Source organism: Hippoglossus hippoglossus, chromosome 12, assembly GCF_009819705.1.
Source record: "Hippoglossus hippoglossus isolate fHipHip1 chromosome 12, fHipHip1.pri, whole genome shotgun sequence".
Lineage (NCBI taxonomy): Eukaryota > Metazoa > Chordata > Actinopteri > Pleuronectiformes > Pleuronectidae > Hippoglossus > Hippoglossus hippoglossus.
In genome coordinates this window covers 3682701-3702096 of record NC_047162.1, presented here as the reverse complement: position 1 = coordinate 3702096, position 19396 = coordinate 3682701, and the positions used below count along the sequence as shown (strand labels likewise).

Below are 19396 nucleotides of genomic sequence, written 5' to 3'. Positions count from 1 at the left end.
GTGTATCTGTGTATTACAGACTGAACACTGAGTCATCACTTCAACACTGACTCCAGGTACAGACCTGTTTTCATAACTTACAAACAATCAAAGCAAAGTATTGCACATAATGCATTAAATTATAAATGCAATACTATTAATGTGGAAGAACTCCATACTGTACATTCATTGTCTTGGTAGTGCACTGTTTAATCCAAAACCATATTCAAATACATAGTTGAATATCCACAGAAAATAAGGATACAAACTTTGTTCATAAGTAACACTTCCTCTACAATAATGCCATACTTTTATGTTTCCTGTCATTTTATTAGGGACGGACGAGCCTGAAGGACACAGCTGTGCTGACCGTGTTCTGTCTCTTATGGCAAAGAAGAAAAATAAAACACTGGGTTTTTATCTAAAGTGTATCAAATCAGAAAGTAAAAGACAAACATTGTTCTGATAAGTGTTCATTTTTTTAACCAACCATAATGAATATAGAAATTAACTCTATTATCCATGACACTTAGCAATGACTCTAAACAGCTGCAGGCCATCTTTAGTTAAGGGAGGAAAACATGAAGTGTTGTGCAGATGAAGCTGGTGCAGGTCGTCCTCATGTTGACCAGCCTGAAGCTGCCGATCTCCACCATGTTGCTGCTGCCACAGTGGATGCTGAGGACATCAGGTGCTGCAGTGCTTCATCTAATGAAAAGAAGAAACTCACTATAAAAGGATGTTTTATGTTGTGTATGTTCCAGCAAAGACTGGTTCTTACAGTTTATTCTGTGTTCAGCAGGTGGAAGCACCACAGATTTCAGACAGAACCGATGTACTGGGCTCTGGGTTTGTACCCTCATGGTTAAATGCACATATTGTAAGTCGCTTTGGATAAAAGCATCAGCTAAATGAAATGTAATGTACTGAAAGAAATATAACATTGTACAAATAGATAAAATGTCTTTCTACCTCATCTGTAATATTCAAGGTGATAATCTCCCACAGAGCTGTTGATAACAGTCCACATCAAGTCTCTCCACTTCTCTCAGTGTGAAAACACAATTATATAATAAATATGAGAACTGTTTACAACAGTGGTGTGTGGAGATTATAATCTTATCTAAACTGTCTAATTCACTGTAAATTCCATAACAGGCTAAATAAACAAGGTGGCTATAGTAATGGTGGTTATACCAGCCTGTATCAGAACATTTGTGAAACATATAGTTACTATCACATGCAACTTACACATGTAGCGTATTGATATTAACTTATTAACTTATTAAAATCAAGTCACAACCAAACACACGACTCTGTAGTAGTGTAGTTAATTTGCTTCAATCTGTTCATTACACGTGTTAAATAAACGGTTACTTTTATAACAATTACATATTAAAAACCCCTTGAGGCATGTAAGCATATGATTATGATAATAGATAAAGCAATGGGTTTTGTTGTTGTGTAGTTTCAAGGTTACTTACCTCTAGTGAGTTCGTTGTAAAGATCGCGACCATCCGGAACCAGCAACACCGCAGCGCTAGCCGGTTAGCAGCCGCGGGTAGCATGTAGCCTAGCTCCTTAGCCTGAGCTAACCAGGTAAATTGAGCTCTGCGGGCGTGGCTCAGCTGTCAGTCTTCACTCGCGCTCCTCCTCTTTGCCCATTTATTGGTTAGCCAGGAACTAGGAGGAGTCAGCACCGGCAAGAACCTTTATCTTGATGTTCTCCTTTACACTTGACATCCATTGCACTTCTGTCCGTCCTGGGAGAGGGATCCCTCACATGTGGCTCTCTCTGAGGTTTCTACGTTCTTTTTTCCCTGTTAAAAGGGTTTTTAAGTAGTTTTTCCTTACTCTTGTTGAGGGTTAAGGGCAGAGGATGTCACACCATGTCAAAGCCCTATGAGACAAATTGTGATTTGTGAATATGGGCTATACAAATAAAATTTGATTGATTGATTGATTGATTGAAGATGGCGCCGGGTGAACGCCTACTACTAGCCTCATTTTCACTCTTCAGAAACCAACGGGTGACGTCACGGACCCTACGTCCATTATATATACAGTCTATGGTCTGAACTGAGCTCAGTCACAAACACAATCTGTCCAAATACCTGATTTTTATATCTCCAATAATGGATTTTAAATAAATACTATAGAATTTATATGATGTATAACATAAAATATATCCAAATCCCCCCCCTGAAAGGAAACTATTTGGGCTGAAGAGAATTTATTTACGTGTTCTTAAAGATAAATAATCATCTGTGACCATAGACCTGCCATCGTCCTGAGTTACACTTTTAGTAAACATTGGAAAATAGTGAAAAATCTCGCATTGCTTTTTCGTCAAGTCAAAAGTAAAATCATCCAATGCCTTGTCTTCTCTGAGCAACAGACCAAACACCCAGATATCTTCAGTTTAGTAAATATAATGTGGGACAGGGAAAATAATCATCTGGTGCTGTCATTTTGTATTTTTGTTGAAAAACTAGACTGCTATTCCGTAGAGCTCATACTGTACCTCCACCAGGGCCCAACAATTCAACATATGATTGTCTAGTTCTTAAAGTAGACAGTGTATAAACAAATATCCAGGATCCGCCCCTTAATTGGCATCAACAACACAACGTAATTCCCTGGCCCAGGTCCCATCCCTCTACTATGTTTGGCATGAATCGGATGACGCAGTTTAATAATAAACCGACAAACAAAGCAACACACAAGAGCGAAAGCCAAACCTCCTAGACAGGTAATGACTGAAACAAGAAATACCTCATTGTGGAAGGTTTGCTGTAATTGCTTCTGTTGGTTATTCAATGTCTTTTATTGCAGAACTCACACTGTGGAACAACAACTGTTAAAATAAAGTAAATCTCAAAAGCTTGAATAAAAGTTATCAGATTAAATTTCATCGGACTAACTTTGCCAACTTTTCTCTATATTTGACTCTAGATGCCACTCTGGATATAGTTTCTATGAAAAACACTTTACTGTTTTTGTAAGGTCTGTGCTCTTCCTCTCTCAGTCCTTAATATATGAGGAGATTGGTTAAGAATAAAAAAAACTCTGAAACTAGAAACCAATGCAACTGTAACAGTGATGTGACCACTTCTTTCCTGTCCCGAGGTAGCAATAGATTTACTACCGGTTCAAAATGAACTTCTAATATAATGAAAGAATAAAACATTAAAAAAAGGTCAGTTTTGTAAGATACTGTGTGTTTTACTTCAGGGACTCTAATACAACTGCAGCACACTTAACCCATTTTTATTAAAGCTTTAAAATAGATGCAAATAGGTTGAAAAATACAGCCTCTCTTGCTTTTTACGTAAAATTTGATATATTTAACCAAAAGACCGAGATTCTGTCCGATCAAAAAGAACAAAATAAATATCTGCACTGCTCTTATATCATTTCAATAAAAGATTTACACTTGAAATCAGTTACAACAGTAGAAGAGGCATTTCTGACATTTCTACTATAGGCATCAGAAAGCTGCAGATGACTGTTTTGAAAACAAGAAATACCCAGCGTGACCTTTCCAACTGTCTGGCTCACAATACAGTCAGATATAATGTCAGCAAAACAAATGGTCTGACTGGGGGGAAGATACATACGCTGGGCAGGTACTTTTATACGCAAACTAAAAAGTAAAAAACTAAAGTTAATAAAGTTAAAATTATTACTTAAAAATGTATGTAAAGATTATATCATATATCCTCCAAAATACTACATTTTTGGCCATTTAAGGTTTGAATATCAAAGAGTCTGTCTCAATAAAAATACACCACTGACTAGAAGACAAGACACAATAAAAATGAATGAACAAATAAAGTCATTCAAATCCCAATGAATCAAACAAAACTGTTGAAAAAAAGTGCTTCAAAGTCTGAAGTTGTCAAAAGTATAAAAATAAACACTTTTTAATTTTATTTGAAGAAACAGAACATGATTTCAATGCTTCGAAGAGGTCATTACATCACAGGAGACTCTCCCGAACTTCCACAAAGACGTTTCATTTCTCTGTAAATTTAAATAAAGAAAGAAATCAATTTTATTAAAACCTAAAAAGATCGGTTCATTAACAATCAGTGCTCTGCGTGTTCCGTGAGTCGGACGTGTACGTGTTGCTCTTCCTCGAGTATTTCAGAGCGCTGAAGGAGACCCTCATCCTCTCCACCGTCCTCTCACTCCTGCACAGGAACGTGTTCTTCACATGGTCCCGGAAGTCCTCCGAGATGAAGTAGTACACAAAGGGGTCGAAGCAGCTGTTGAGGCTCGCCAAGCACAGGGTGGTGATGTAGAATCCGTACAGGTTGTCGGTTGCCCCGCCCAGCAGCAGGATGTAGTGCACCAGCAGCATTATGTTACTGGGGGTGAAGCACACTAAGAACATAACCAACACCGTGATGATCAAGACCACGGCCTTTCGTCGCTTCTTGGCGATGTTGACGTCCATCATGCTGTTCCTGAGCGCCCTGAGCATAAGGACGTAGGAGATGATGCACACCACGGTGGGAGCAACAAACCCCACTATGCCCATTGTCAGGAAGTAGCCTGCGGCTATTTCCTTCTGACTGGGCTTGGTGACGTCATGGCATGTGAGGATGTTGAGATTGGTGACACGGACCTGTTGGTCGTATAGGTACAGAGGGATGGTAAGAAGCCAGATCACCACCCACACTGCGACGGAGATGTACACAGCTACACGGTTGTTCCTCTGATGCAGGGACAGCGGGTTGACCACGGCCCAGTAACGCTGAACACTTATGCAGGCGATAAAGGCGATGGAGCAGTACATGTTGCCGTAGAAAAACGCCACCAGCACTTTGCACAGACCCTCTCCGTAGATCCAGTTGTTGCCATTAAAGTGGTAGGCGATTTTTAGGGGGACCCAGATGACGAAGAGCAGGTCGGCCAGGGCCAGGTTGGCCATGTAGATGGAGGACGGGTGCTTCTCCTTGGTGCGGAAGAGGAATACCCAGATCGCCATGGCGTTGGTGGGCAGCCCCACAGCAAACACGATGATGTAGATGATCGGGAGGAAGATGGTCGTGAGGCTACTGCTGAGGACTTCTTTGGCTTGGTTGCTGACCCACACCCCATTGTTTGTCTCTGTTCCGGTGAGGCCTCTTTCGTCTGCGCAGACACAAAATCAAAAAACATGATAAGCAGAAGTGTGACAGGTTTTTGGGCAGGAATGCACTAAACTCTGACTACACCTGAAAATCGGCTCCTGTCAGCTGCCTGTATTTTGACTTCCGTCCTCTCTGTAGACAAACAGGCCTCTGAGCTTGAGTCAGTCCTGTCACAACCATCCATTTAACATTCAGCTAATATTCCATATGACCAAACGACTTCTGACTCTTACAAACCAGTCTGTGATGACAGTCAGGATCAAAATAACAAGTCAAACAAACAGGGCCTACAAATTCAACGCATGTAAGTTTAGTATGTTGATTGTGTCTGAGCTGAATATTGTGTAGCTAAGTGTGTGAGTGAACAGGATCACGTTACCTTTCTGCGACAGGACAGTCTGTAGGCAACACAGGAGCAGGAGCAGCTGAAGCCACCGAGTATCAGAAGTCATGACTGCACAGGGAGACGAGTAAAAGCAAGTGTGTGAGAGATTGTCTCTGTGTGTTTGTGTGTGTCCGCGGGCGTGGCTTTGCCTCGCTTCCTTAAAAAAAACAAACTGGTTTAAGACCTATGTGATGTCACCAGGTCAGGTGATCATACCTAATTTACCGGCACACACACCCACACACACACATACACTGGTGCGTCTTCCTTCCGCCTGCTTCATGCTGCATGAATGACACCATGACACTTGTCACCTTTATTTACTGATTTATTTTTGTTCTGTGTTTTCATCAACACTTACACATTGTTTGTTTATTATTGAAACGCGTCATTAAAGTTAGTTCATGAATAATTCTGTATTTAAAAAAAAGTATCTTCCTTCCGCCGCATTTATCGGGAACAGATTCGGATCATATCTATATCCGATAATATCTCATATGTGTGTGTGTTATCAGGGGAAATTATTATTCCAGCAGCATAACATCCACTGCTGTGATTTTTAAAGCTTGAGGTTTCTATTTAAAAGTGCGTTGTTGATTGTCTTCCTATTGGATCCACACAAAAGCTCAAATGATCTATTCCAACCTCCTGCGAACTGTGCACACTTATTTAAGCCTCGTTTAAAAAACGACATTTGAAAATGTTATTTTTTAAAATAAGGCTTTATTCAAAACAATGTTTTTATAAAAGTATAAGAAGTGTCTTTAGATATTTCGTAAATCGGGAATTACTTGCTGAGTAATCCAATGATGAAAAGACCTAGTGTCTCTGCACAAGTTACAGAATAAAACAAAGTAATTAAAACAAATTAGTCGACTCTTTCTCCCTGAACACCAATGCTTGTGTGTGTGTGTGTGTGTGTGTGTGTGTGTGTGTGTGTGTGTGAGTGTGTGTGTGTGAGAGTGTGTGTGGTCATACGGTCTGTATTTCTACTTCCTTTAGTGTTGCGCCATCTGCTGGAGTAAACGACCCTGACAGTGGTGTAAAATGCTTTAATTGGACACACATTCAGTACTGCACATTTATCACCAGCAGGAGGCAACATAGGTCTAACTTTATCAAGGTGGGTGGTATAATCCAGTGCCTGGGATGTTTCTTGGACTGACCCAATCAAAGTCGGACTAATATGTATTTAACACTTCAGTAAGTAATTACAAAGTAAAACATAAAACATAAGACCATGAAAATGAGCTTATTAGCAAATATATGCTGAAATAATTCAAAATATAGACAAAAGTAGCAAGTAGTTTCCTTCCATTAAATGTAATGCCTATGGGCTTAGGTTATAAACTCATAGCTGCTTACAGATATGTCCTGAACTCCGGATAATCTCCTGATTTCTCGGGAGGAGCCGTATGTAAGAAGGCAAATGTCCAATTGAGAGCCTTTGGACTTTCTGTGGAGTTTCTCCAGCAAGCAAGCCCCCTAGTAACAAGTCTGCAGAATGTCTGAAGGAGCCGATGTGAGAACACGGCAGGAGATCCTCCGCAGGATTCAAATCGAGCAAGTGGGGGGTTGATGACGTTTCTGACACACAACAGTCGCAAAACTAAAACAAATAAAAATGCGGATGAAAAAGTGGTGCCAAACATGAAGAGGACACCAACGAAGACGTCGAGAGAGCTTTTGGTGATTAGGGCAGACGCTTGTGTCCATGTGATGTAAATAAAAACATGTGATCTCCTCAGCGGAATTACCACACCAGTCCGGCCTGCTGCACCAGCCCTCACCTGAACGCTCCACAGATTTCAGTCTTGTGAACATGTCTGAGTGGAGAATCTGGGTGGTTCATGTTTGAAAGACAAACTCTAAAGAGAGTCTGTACCCAATTCTGCAGAGTCCACGTCTGAAAACAGCTATAAACACTTACAGTGCAAAAAAGAAAAGCATTTCATAGTATGAAATGTTCACATGAAGTGCTTAAGAAAACATTCTCATCTTAATCTCTACTATCCTGTCATCATGAAAGAAGAACAAATACAGCAGACTAAACCCTACAGATTGGCTTTGTGCTCTCTTTGCTTTTAATTGACCTTCATAATAAAGACAATGGTCGACTACAGGTAAGAGTTAGTTAAGTCACCCGGTCACGTCTTCTCAGTAACGGTCTCTCAAACCAGCAGTTTATTGTACTGGCTGTTGAGGTTGGCCTGGAACGAGTCCATCTTGGTGATTGGATTTTGTATTTTGGAACTTTCTGTGCGGCTGGATTTCAGAATTGTTCTGGAGCTGGATTGGCGGGAATCAGATGATGAGAACCGTATGCTGCTGCCATCCAAATTCTTCTCACACCTCAGTGTGCTGGATAGTTGTTTCTGGCACTGGGATGAGCCAAAGTAGTAGACCAGGGGATCCAGGAGGCAGTTCAGACTTCCCAAACACATAAACACGAGATAGGCTACATAAGAGCTATCAGTGCTCTCTTGGAACGCCTCAGCACTTCCGTTAAATTGCAGATAGTGTGCCATCAGTAGACAGTTTGTGGGTGTGAAACACAGCACAAATATCACCAGCACTGTTCCAGCCATCACCACTGCTCTTGTTCTCCTGCGTGAACGTCCTAGAACGCCGCGTGGGACTCTGCTCAGTGCCCAGATCACACGAGTGTAGGACACCACTGTGATGAGCAGAGGCAGGAAGAAGAAGGTGCAGCACAGGGCGATGAAGTAGAACTTGTAGTACCAGATTACCTTGTGGACAGACTGGACGTCGTGGCAGGTGGTGATGTTCAGCTGACTGAGGGGAAAAGTCTGGTCGTGGAGGACAAGGGGCACAGTGCCAGCGAAGGATAATATCCACATGGCGACGCAGGCCATGATTGCGTTCCTTGGCCTCCTCCAAGACAGAGAGTCAATAGGATAGACTACAGCAAGGAGACGGTCCACACTGATGCAAGTTATGAGCAGAACAGAGCAATACATGTTCCAGTAGAAGGCTGCGGTGACCACACGGCACATGAGCGAGCCGAATATCCAGTTGTTGCCGCCAAAGTGGTAGGAGATCTTGAAGGGGAGCAGCACAGCAAAGAGCAGATCGGCACAGGCCAGATTCAACATGTAGATGGCCGCCGGCTTCTTGGGTTTGATCCTCAGAGTGAAGGCCACCACTGCACAGATGTTGATCGGTAAGCTGAGGAGGCAGACCAGTGTGTAGAAGGAAGGGATGAGGATGGTGGACACAGAGCCTGTGAGAAACAACAGCGCTTCTTCTGAGATTTCCACCCTCTTGATGCTGGTTAAATTACGCACCAGACCACTTTTAGAGATATAAGATCCGGTGACCTCATCATATGAATTAAAATAGTTAGGGTCTATTGTTTCATATGTGCCAACAGAGACAAGAAACGTCCGCACTTGCATGGTGCCTGGAGAGAGAGGGAGAGAAAAAAAAGGTGAGGGGAGAGAGCGAAAGACCGTTTAATCAAAGTGTGAACAGGTTTTTGGATTCAAATGATTTATATTCTAAAACTGAATTTTTATATATATATATTTAAATTCAAGCTTCTAAAATAAGAAGAATAAGGATGTGGCAGCTTAATTGACTTGATTAAAGGATTAATTGAATTTGAAATCGATTTTTTTTCCCGTTTTTTCGCTTACTTTGATAATTTTGCCAAATAAAATGTGTTGGTCAATGAAATGCCCAAATCAAAAGATGCCATCAAATGGCTTGTTTTACTCAACCAAAAGTCTCAAAGAGAAAAACAGTCAGGTCACAATGATATAAAGGTACGGAAAACAGCAAATCATCATATTGAGAAGAGTTCATTGTTGGGCCACTACAGATTCAGGGCATATTGGCATTGATTCTACAAATCTCTGAACTCTACTGCAGGGAGCTAAAACTTATTTGCCAAAACATATTCCCCCATTTTATTTTTCCTGATGGTGGTGGAGAGCGCTGACAAACATCTGAGTCTGAAATCTCCCATTTCTCCCAGTGTTCATCTGGTAACTGTTAAGAGCATATGATTCACATCATTTCATAAAAAAACATTCAGTTACCCCCTCCTGTCCAGGGGATGGGGGCTTTCTCATTCTGGAGCCAGACAGAAATGTTTTGTCATAGGATGAAGATGTCATCGAATGACTCATCTGATCATATTGCTTTTTTCACATCTCTGTGGACCAGTGCCTGTGGTCTTTGCACCACTCATCTCTCAAACATGCAGCCATCTTTGTAGTGAGTGGCTTGTGCACCGCAGCCCCACTTTGACACCCCTCTCTATGTGATTGTGGGCGGACTGTCTGATCACGTCCTGCTCTGACGCTCTCAGTCACCGCGAGAACCTGAGGAGGATTTGCTCTTCAGGTTTTCCTTTAGTCACTGTTCCTATTGAGATAATAGGTTTGGTTTTGGTCTTTGGTACGTTAGGTATGTTTTCTATTCACTTGAGTTTAGTACCTTTTGAGAGAACAACTGACAATTCATTTAATACCTGCACTGCCTCCATAGAAACACACTTTTACCTATTCACAATATGATCGGTTATGTCTTGTTTTTCCCCTCCATCCATCATCCATCCATCTCCATCTATCCATCCATGCATCATAAACAATTGAGCGACTGCAGCTCGTGCCATCCATACCCCAACAGTGAACCCTTTTCAAAGTCACTCAGATCGGTTCCTCTTGCCTTAAACCCATTCAAGATATACACATGTATGATATATACATATAACTGTACCACTGTAAACACTCTCCATTCATTCAGCCTTTTCCCTTTAATTTGTCTGTAGTTGATGAGTATTAAACCAACTCACCTTTTCTTTTTTAATAAAATAACACAGTAAAACATATCAAACCTTATATACCGGTGTTATTTTTTCATTATAAGTGAATCGTTCTTACCGTTGTTCTTACCGTTGTTGACCCCAGCTGAGGCAGCACATGCACACACCAGAAACAGCACTGTTGGAAACACTGGAAACATTGTGCTGGTGAAAAATTAAGCAATAACAACAATAGAAAAAAAGATTATATTAAATATGGTAAATCCGCGTTTCAGTTCTCTGCGTGTCTCGTCTCTCTCGCACTCTTTCTGCTGCTGATCGTGACCAGTGAGTTGGTTTCCTCCCAAAGTCTGAAGGAAAAAACACAAAACCCCCAACAGCCAATCAACAACAGCATCTGCACACACAGAGACATTCCTGTCCACTGATGTCACCTTTCCCGTCGCACTGACAGGAAACACACACACTACACTGACTGCACCATAACTGGACCTCAACTTGTATTAAAGGTTGAAGGAGACAGCGTTGATTCTTGGCTGCAGACAAAAGAACATTACCATTCCACTGCTGTCAGACTCCATAGCACCAATATAAACCTAATACTGCACAGTTTGTCCACATTACAGCTACTCATCGTTACTTTTGCATATACACACACACATTTATACACACAGTTATACTATAGTGCTAATATGGTGAATTTATACCCATTTATAATATATATGTGGTTTTTTTTATATTTATATTCATTTTGTGTAGATCCGTGCCTTTTTATCTTTAAAAGTCTATAGATGCATATATATGGATATGTCTATTTCAATATCCCCTATACTAATGCACAAATACAGTGTACACCCTACAAACAATATTTTCTGTCTGTTGTGAAAGGTTTTATTTTATTCTATTGCCTTTTTTATTCTCTTGCCTAAATCTGGCTTGTCTGCTGCAAGTGAATTTCCCTGGTGTGGAATCAATAAAGTTTTATATTTTATCAAATAGAAAACTATTAAACAACTGAGAGCAAATTACAGTCTTTTAGGCAATCAAGAGGTCTACAGGCAACAACAGAAAATGCTTGGTATCACTTACCTTTAAGATCAAGCACTGAGAACACAAAAGTTCAGAAATGTACTCACTCACTTGCATAGTTTCTTATGGGTAATTCTGTATTAAAATCTAAAATCCGTCAAAGAAGAGAGTCCATACTGGAGTAATGAAGGCAGACCCATACAGACCCAGGCTGAAGCAGGTTTATAATGAATCACAATATTCTCAGAGTGAAGACAAAATAACATGGATTCATTTATCAGAACTGTCAAAAAAGATACACATTGTCTGACCGCAGTGATATTTCTTGATTGGAAAAAGCACGACCGCACAACCTTCTTCACATTTAGTGATTTATACCACAATGAAGTGATGCAACCAAGAGAAACTGAGTAAGACTGAAACTCACACTAGGCAGTGAACTACAGCGTACAGCTACGTCCTTGTCATGGATATTTATGGTGTCACTGTCAGTGTTAGTTCTGAATTTCAGAGGATTTAAGTGGACTGTCAAAGGTTTTGTGCTGTTTTTTGAACTTTGGGAATGTCTGGAAAACCTTTCACCAACACATTTCAGGGGACATAGAGAACAGAATGTGTTATATAAACATACCATACTTGAAGAAATATCCCTGGAGATTCCTAAGTGTTTCCTGTTTGTAACAGTCAGATAACCTCATCAGATGGAAAATGAGATGGGATGAATTTAGCCACTAAAATGACCTAATGTAAATCTAATGGCTCTTATGGCGTCTTGTTCCAGGCGATCACATGATGTTTATTTTCTGTTTTAATAAAACAGAAAACTCTAACCCTAACTCTATGGGAAGACAGTTCTCGCATAGAGATCAAGCTCAAACAAGCTGAAGTCACGGGGGCTTTAACCTTCATGTGTCTGATTCTAGGAGCTCTGCAGTTATAAAACACAGGATATGAGGATGGAAGTCGGTACAAAGAAAGTGTGTTTATAAAGAAAGAGAAATATGCTGGTTGCTTTCTCTTTATGAGAGTTTGGAAGATGATGAGGCCAGGATGGGGGGGAGTCGTCTGACTCATTCATCCTGAGCTTTATATCCACAGGGAGTCGATATCTGAGCTCACAGAAAGACAGACTAAACCTACTTCCTCACAAATATATCTGTCACCACGACCTGTTTCTTACAATAATAAAAAATGTGCTTTTGAGATATGCAATCATTTCATGCTTATTAGGACTCAGGCTGTAATGTGTTCAGTGTAAAAAACAGTGTCGGCTGTATGTATAGCTTGTGCTCTACTTTTTATACATGGTGCAGTATCTCAGTATCTTGTCTGTTATGTCATGGTTAGGAAGGGGCCAGAAGATTCAGATGAAACAAACTTTCAAATCGAAGCAGACAGAAACTGGCACACACGTTGAATTCTGTTGGAAAGATCACAGTGCAAAAAACTGTAATTGAGGGTGTAGTTGCTCCTTAATGCACAGCTATGAGACTCCTATCAGTCTCCTCGTCCAACTCTAAAATGTCAAACTATATTTGTGGAACAGTTTAAAATACAAAACGTAATTTTGATGTTAGAATTTTAACTCACATATAATTAACTTTAAAGTTGAGCAGATACAGAGCAACATTAGCATCCGTGTTTACTTGTGCAGTGTCGTTTCTAAACATGTTTGTTTGGTCTGTGGTGATGCCGGTTGCAGCTTTCTTTCTGAAACTGTAAAAGTGACCTGCAGGAAATTGAGCCGTGGCAAATAAAGAGCGGCTGCAGGACTCAATCCACAAAAACCCTGAAGCTGTTTGTTCAAAGTTCTGTCAAGTTCAACTCAGTTTGCAGAATCCCAGACAGGAGAATCTGTTGTCATTGCTGCTGTCCTGAACGTGCCTGTTGTTGTGGATGTACTGTTGTCGTGATCAACAACATCACTTATGTTGATGAGTCCCAGAGCGCCGGTCACCTGTTTATTCAAAGTTTATTCATATTGAATGAATCACAAGACAAATTGGGTCTTATCAATACACATGCCAAGTGTGAAGCCGATATATGTGAGATATGCGTTTCACAGAGAGACATACGGACAGCTGGACAGAATGACAGACATTTCTTTGAACTAGTAGATAGATTCATGTTTCTGTACCACGCTGATTTTTGGTTTCCCTCAGCTCCAAAGGGAAATATTTGGCTCTTTGATGGTTAAATGTTCCACTATGTTCACCAGCTCATTACTAAGTTTCCTGTTTGGTGCTGCAGGAAGTGCACTGTGGGTTTAAAGGGCATTTTTTCTTGTCTGATACAGTGAAAACCAAAACAACATAATTGTGGGATATGAAAGCAAAAACATTGATAAGAGAGACACCATAAAGCCCCATAGCGCTAAATGGACTGCATTGCCAGGTGATCGCTCTTAATCATTGAATCAGCATGATTGAACCTTTAGCAACCAACTAGGCATGTGATCCCTTGTTAATATAATACACTGATTATTGCAGGCTCCATTTTTTATGAGAGGAAGTGCAGCTGGTCATGGTATCCTCTGCTGAGGTCAGGCTACTCTTGCAGCCTGCTGAGTTTGGGCGTTCCTAAACTAATAGAAGCTCATTCCTGCTCAGAAAAAGAGGCAGGATACAAACTGTGGGAGATTATGTCCACAGTGAAGTTACTGGCACGTTTCCAGGCAAGTTTAGTTCCTGTTTTAGGGTTTTCTGCGTTAACTTTAGCATATTTTATCATTCCCCGGGAATCGGCCTTGGTGAAAGGAACAGACAAAAACAAAGAGCTCAACAATGAGAATATCACAGAGGATATTATGCTCAGTTAGAAATGTCCTATGGAAACAGTGTCTCAGCTGGTCCACAAAGTGTTTGGTGACATGAATAAACTGATCAGTGATGTAAAAACATGCATAATCTTTAAAAAGAAAAGAAAGAAATTAAGTGACTAGCTTTGTCAGTTAGTGTATGAGAGAGCGAGAGAGAGAGAGAGAGAGAGAGAGAGAGAGAGAGAGAGAGAGAGAGAGAGAGACAGCCTGACCTGCCTCCCACACAGAAACTCAGATTTTATCAGCTGGTGTGAATCAGATGTGAAAACCAAACCCAGCTGTTAGATATATGGATGCAACAGTGCAAAAGTCTAAGACAGAATACAAATACTGGAACAGTAACCACAAAGCACATACGTCTGCCAAGGCATGTAAGAAAGTAAGAACTGCTCTCGGCTACAGTCGGGGTCCCCCTACAGGTGGGACGTGTCAGTCAACTCTGTCCTTGAGCCTCCCCTTCGACAGCAGTACACACATACATTTGTTGAGAAGCTGATGGGAAAGGAACAAGAAACCTCAGAATCCATATAATTTACCCAGTCAGCATTTGTCCTAAGTCCTTTTGCGTCCTTCATCTCTCGCCAACGATTAAAAGCCGGTCTGATAGACATTCTTTTTACTCTCACCCGGTCACTTTATCTTTTCCTATTTTTCAGTACCTCCGACCATCTCCTCTTTGTTTTCAGTGCTTGCTCTGCCGCGATGGCCATACTGACACTGAGTTAGATTTTTCTTATTGAAAGCTGCTATTTACAGCTCTGGTTGTTGGTGTGTGACATATACCGTAAAGCACGTCTCCAAATGTTAATTTTGTCAGACATTCTGGTGGGAGTGTTCTGGTTTAACAGACATGTTGTTGTTCCTATTTTAAGATTATGTACCATCAAAATTATTCTTCATCCATTATTTTAAGGTAAAAAAGAAAACGATATGGTGCTGTCTTTAGAGAGATACTGCAGCCGTCAGCGGAAGAATGTTCACTGAACGCTTTTCTGCACTTGGTGAGGATCCTTGCATTAAGAAAAAGATGCAACACGACTTTGTAACAATATTCAATTACATGTGAAAGTAAGTACAAAATTATTTGTCCTGGCACTAAAACTATGCGCTTCAAAGAAAACTTGTTGGGTGAGGATGTGTCTACATTGGCGTTTGTGCTGTGTTGGTGACTTTTTGCAGAAGGGAATAAAGTCATAGGGGATATATCAATCTTTTCATAATGACACAGCAATTCTTATCTCACTGGCCATGGGTACAGAGTGTAGCTTTCAATGAACACCCACTGACCATTTACATCCATGCATGAACCACAACCTGCGTGATTTCACTGAGTCAGGTTTTCACACACACAGATGGACCTTCCTTCCTTCCTCGCTCATGCTGCTTGAAAAAGGCAATCACACTTTATTGATTCATTTTTGTATTGATTTTAATATCATCAGAACTACTACATTGTTTGATTATTGAAATCTGTCATCAAAGTTTGTACATGAATAATAATGTAAATAATAAAAAAAAACTCCATCCGCCACAGATATCTGGACATGACGGACAAAGACGATGCCCTAAATCTTGATGATATATCAGATAATAATTGATAATATCACCCCTGTAATCTGTGAACACAATTTACATGTAATGAATTAAAAATAAGTCAACTTTTTCCTCAGTAGTTCCTTCACACCCTCACAAGACTCTCACCTCCGTACAACACCAATGTGTGTGTGTCTGTGTGTGTGTGGTGTCATATAATTCAGCGTTTCCAATTGTTTTAGTGTTTCGCTATCTGCTGTAGAAAACTGCCTTTTAAGTGGTGTCAAGTTACAGCTTTACTAGAACACATTCAGTACAGCACATTTATCATCAGTAGGGGGCAGCATGGATCTAATTCAATCTGGCTTTGACTGGTGGCCAACAACAGCTATAGCACTAAAAGAGACAAAGAGGCAGATCAACACTACTTAAAATACAGAAAATATAAAATAAACATAAAATAAACGGCAACCAGCACTTTGCCTGTAAAATAAACACAGCAAATGTTATTTTCAGTCTAATTGCCACAGTTTAAAAGTAAAATGCAGTTTCATACCTGCACTGCAACTAATTCTGACCCTTAACAAAAGAAACAATATAAATAGTAAAACCTCAACACATTCAATATTTACATTAAAATTCCAATACCACAGGGTGCATTTGCACCCATACATTACCCCAACAATCACACTTTTCTGATTAAAACAAAAGTTTGTTTGGCTTACCAAGGACATGTGCACAGGCGTGATCACAAGAGCAGGAATGAATGCTGACACAATTGTGCTCAATCGGCCTTTTAACTGCTGAGATGCTCTCCCTTGATTTGCCAAATTGTACCTGGGTCCTAGTGTCCCCCTCTAAAACAGGTTAGAGAGAGAATGGATAAAACAATAACTAAAGAAATACAAGTGACCAGGGATAGGCCGATTACTGACATATTGGAGTCATGAGCTGATATTTCAAGTGATAAGCTTAAACAATTTAAAACAGACAGGAAGAAAAGTGACTGAGGAGAAAATGTAAAGCTGAGGCATCACTTTTTTTCAATCTTCGTCTTTGAGTTCCCTAAATCCTGCATGGAGTATCACATCGCTGAGAGTGTATGGAGGAGACTGTCTGTCACTTTTAGGAAACGACACTGATCAAAGTGTTAACCAGGGTGGTTGTACATAATGTGAAGTAAAAAATAAGCAGTGAGTCAGTAACACTGGTAGATTTTACTTCTTACGAATTTCCTATCGCTTTTATTCTTTTCCTAGCATTCATTTGCAAATAAATGCAGTCTAAACATGTATAACCAATCAAGGATCACAGCTCTATATGAATATAAACCATTTACCTTGACCTAACTAAATCAATCCATATATTGGTTCCTCTCACTGTTAGTCTTGGTTATAGCAATGTTCAAGGAAGCCTGAGGCCACAGTTTTTACCTCCACAGCCGCTGCTCAAGTCTCCCAACCCCATCAGATCCGTGATGGCTCAGGGCGGGGCAGGACGGAGAAAACGGCAGGGGGGAGGTGTGTGTGTCCCAGTTTACCCAGAGGTGACTCACACAGGGCCTGCGACGCCTCGCCAGGGCACCTGCTTGTTCTCAATCTCATCCTTAGTGTCCTCCTAAAACCTCTCCTCAAAGTCATTGTCAAACTCCGCTGTAATCTCCTCATCAAAAAGAAAGTTCAGCCAATGGTGCTCATCCATCGTCAATTTTCAACATCAATTTTCAAACTTCAAAAAAGGCCTTCACCCAACTGATGATTCTCCTTAAATGTAGCTTAGATAAAACCTTGCTTATCACACAGCGTATAACACGTCTGAATGTCAAGGAAGCTTGATGTAAAATGAGCAATCAGCAGATTATGATGCTTGAAAAGAAAACAAATGATGTCGGCTTAGGTCATGTTATTGTTGTAGGTTTGTAAGTGTATATGCACGTGTGTGTGGATTAGTGTAAGTTTTTTTTGCAAAAGGTGTAAAGGGGAGAGGAAGCTGACAAGCGAAGACAGTATGACAATTCTTGCGCGCGCACACACACACACATACACAAACACAGATGCATGGTTATGCACATCAGAAACCTGAACCTTTCTATTGAAGCAGATATTTTCTTGGTCCTCTTTTTCCCGTACACACCAATGACATTGAACAAATTATTTTTCTTTTCATTCTCATCAATCAGGCCAGATCAGATCTTTACTTTAAGCAGACCCCAGCCCTATGGGAGAGGTCCGAGTTCAGGTTTCTGATATTTTTTATATATTTTTTACAAGTTTATAATGAATTTTCAAGTTTAAGGGAACCGTGTTCAAGAGATATACCCCAAAAAATGCTCAGTAATCTGTGCCAGATCATGTAGCTCTACTAATATATGGTGAGGTTATATTCTGTAATATAGTATATAAATGTGTGTCATGCAGAAGGTGTATTACACAAATGTAGATTATAACATGATCATTACAACAGTGTAATCAACTATCATAACATGATATATCTAACATTATATGAATTGAACACAGGATAACATTAGTTGCAGTATAGTTATATGGTATATGTTTAGCTGCATTCTATAGGTAAATAACTTTATATAATAGGCTTCTCAATTTAAATTTCATAAAACCTGGACCACTTTTGGAATTTCTATAAAATTACCTAAAAAGCAGTTATAAAACAATATTAACCAGATCAAGACAGTTTAAACATTATTTGAACTTTGCGTCAGTCATTCAATAAAATGAGCTGGTTTTCAGAACAGAATGGAATGTGGTTTCATGACACATGTCTGTGACCGCCCCACCTCTGGGAAGAGAGAGAGGCAGAGGGTTCAGGGTGTCATTGCTTGTTGACCACTGTCGACCAGACAGTTTCATCCGACTATTCTGCAGTGTTGGTCATATAGTATATCTATTTGATCTGATTGAAAGCATGTGGTTTGGAAGAAGTCCTGGTTTTTGTTTTGTCTCCAAAATGGAGTTTTTATGGTATGAAGACTGGGTGGAGGTCAACCTGCAGGTCACAGGATCAGGTTGTTCTCATCCTACTTCAGCGACTACTGAGGCCAGGAAAGGAATGTCCACTACAGCCCTCCAAAATCTTCTCACACCTCAGTGTGCTGGATAGTTGTTTCTGGCACTGGGATGAGCCAAAGTAGTAGACCAGGGGATCCAGGAGGCAGTTCAGACTTCCCAAACACATAAACACGAGATAGGCTACATAAGAGCTATCAGTGCTCTCTTGGATCGACTCAACGCCTTCATTAAATTGCAGATAGTGTGCCATCAGTAGACAGTTTGTGGGTGTGAAACACAGCACAAATATCACCAGCACTGTTCCAGCCATCACCACTGCTCTTGTTCTCCTGCGTGAATGTCCTACAACGCCGCATGGGACTCTGCTCAGTGCCCAGATCACACGAGTGTAGGACACCACTGTGATTAGCAGAGGCAGGAAGAAGAAGGTGCAGCACAGGGCGATGAAGTAGAACCTGTTGAACCAGATTATCTCATGCACAGACTGGATGTCGTGGCAGGTGGTGATGTTCAGCTGACTGAGGGGAAAAGTCTGTTCGTGGAGGACAAGGGGCACAGTGCCAGCGAAGGATAATATCCACATGGCGACGCAGGCCATGATTGCGTTCCTTGGCGTCCTCCAAGACAGAGAGTCAAGAGGATAGACTACAGCAAGGAGACGGTCCACACTGATGCAAGTTATGAGCAGAACAG

The 19396-nt window shown here is 40.7% G+C and overlaps 2 protein-coding genes and 2 long non-coding RNA genes across 8 annotated transcripts in view; 2 read left to right on the top strand and 2 right to left on the bottom strand.

The window, feature by feature from the left end:
- Nucleotides 1-2909: 2909 nt before the first annotated feature.
- On the bottom strand, nucleotides 2910-5690 carry f2rl1.1 (coagulation factor II (thrombin) receptor-like 1, tandem duplicate 1). Its single transcript, XM_034603119.1, has 2 exons — nucleotides 5500-5690; nucleotides 2910-5121 (listed from the first exon to the last, which is right to left on the bottom strand). Exons 1-2 carry the CDS (start codon nucleotides 5570-5572, stop codon nucleotides 4064-4066), a joined length of 1131 nt encoding a protein of 376 aa, XP_034459010.1. The 5' UTR covers nucleotides 5573-5690; the 3' UTR covers nucleotides 2910-4063.
- Nucleotides 5691-5806: 116 nt separating this feature from the next.
- LOC117772168 lies at nucleotides 5807-6609 on the top strand. Its single transcript, XR_004615723.1, has 3 exons — nucleotides 5807-6057; nucleotides 6329-6421; nucleotides 6467-6609. It is a non-coding gene; the product is annotated as an uncharacterized LOC117772168 (long non-coding RNA).
- A 565-nt stretch (nucleotides 6610-7174) lies between these two features.
- LOC117772160 (proteinase-activated receptor 1-like) overlaps nucleotides 7175-19396 on the bottom strand; it is a 14643-nt gene continuing 2421 nt past the window's right edge. For 3 of the 5 annotated variants that reach the window (XM_034603110.1, XM_034603113.1, XM_034603112.1), the window contains one exon: nucleotides 7175-8929. In XM_034603110.1, coding sequence (XP_034459001.1) covers nucleotides 7677-8929 — 1253 coding nt within the window. In that variant the 3' untranslated portion in view covers nucleotides 7175-7676. Of the gene's footprint in view, nucleotides 8930-10415; nucleotides 10739-19396 lie in introns of those variants that run through there. The other 2 variants (XM_034603114.1, XM_034603111.1) reach the window with 2 other exon arrangements.
- The window catches only part of LOC117772169, a 21803-nt gene continuing 17646 nt past the window's right edge, over nucleotides 15240-19396 (top strand). The window contains exon 1 of the long non-coding RNA XR_004615724.1: nucleotides 15240-15645. This is a non-coding gene — a long non-coding RNA (uncharacterized LOC117772169). The remainder of the gene's footprint in view (nucleotides 15646-19396) is intronic.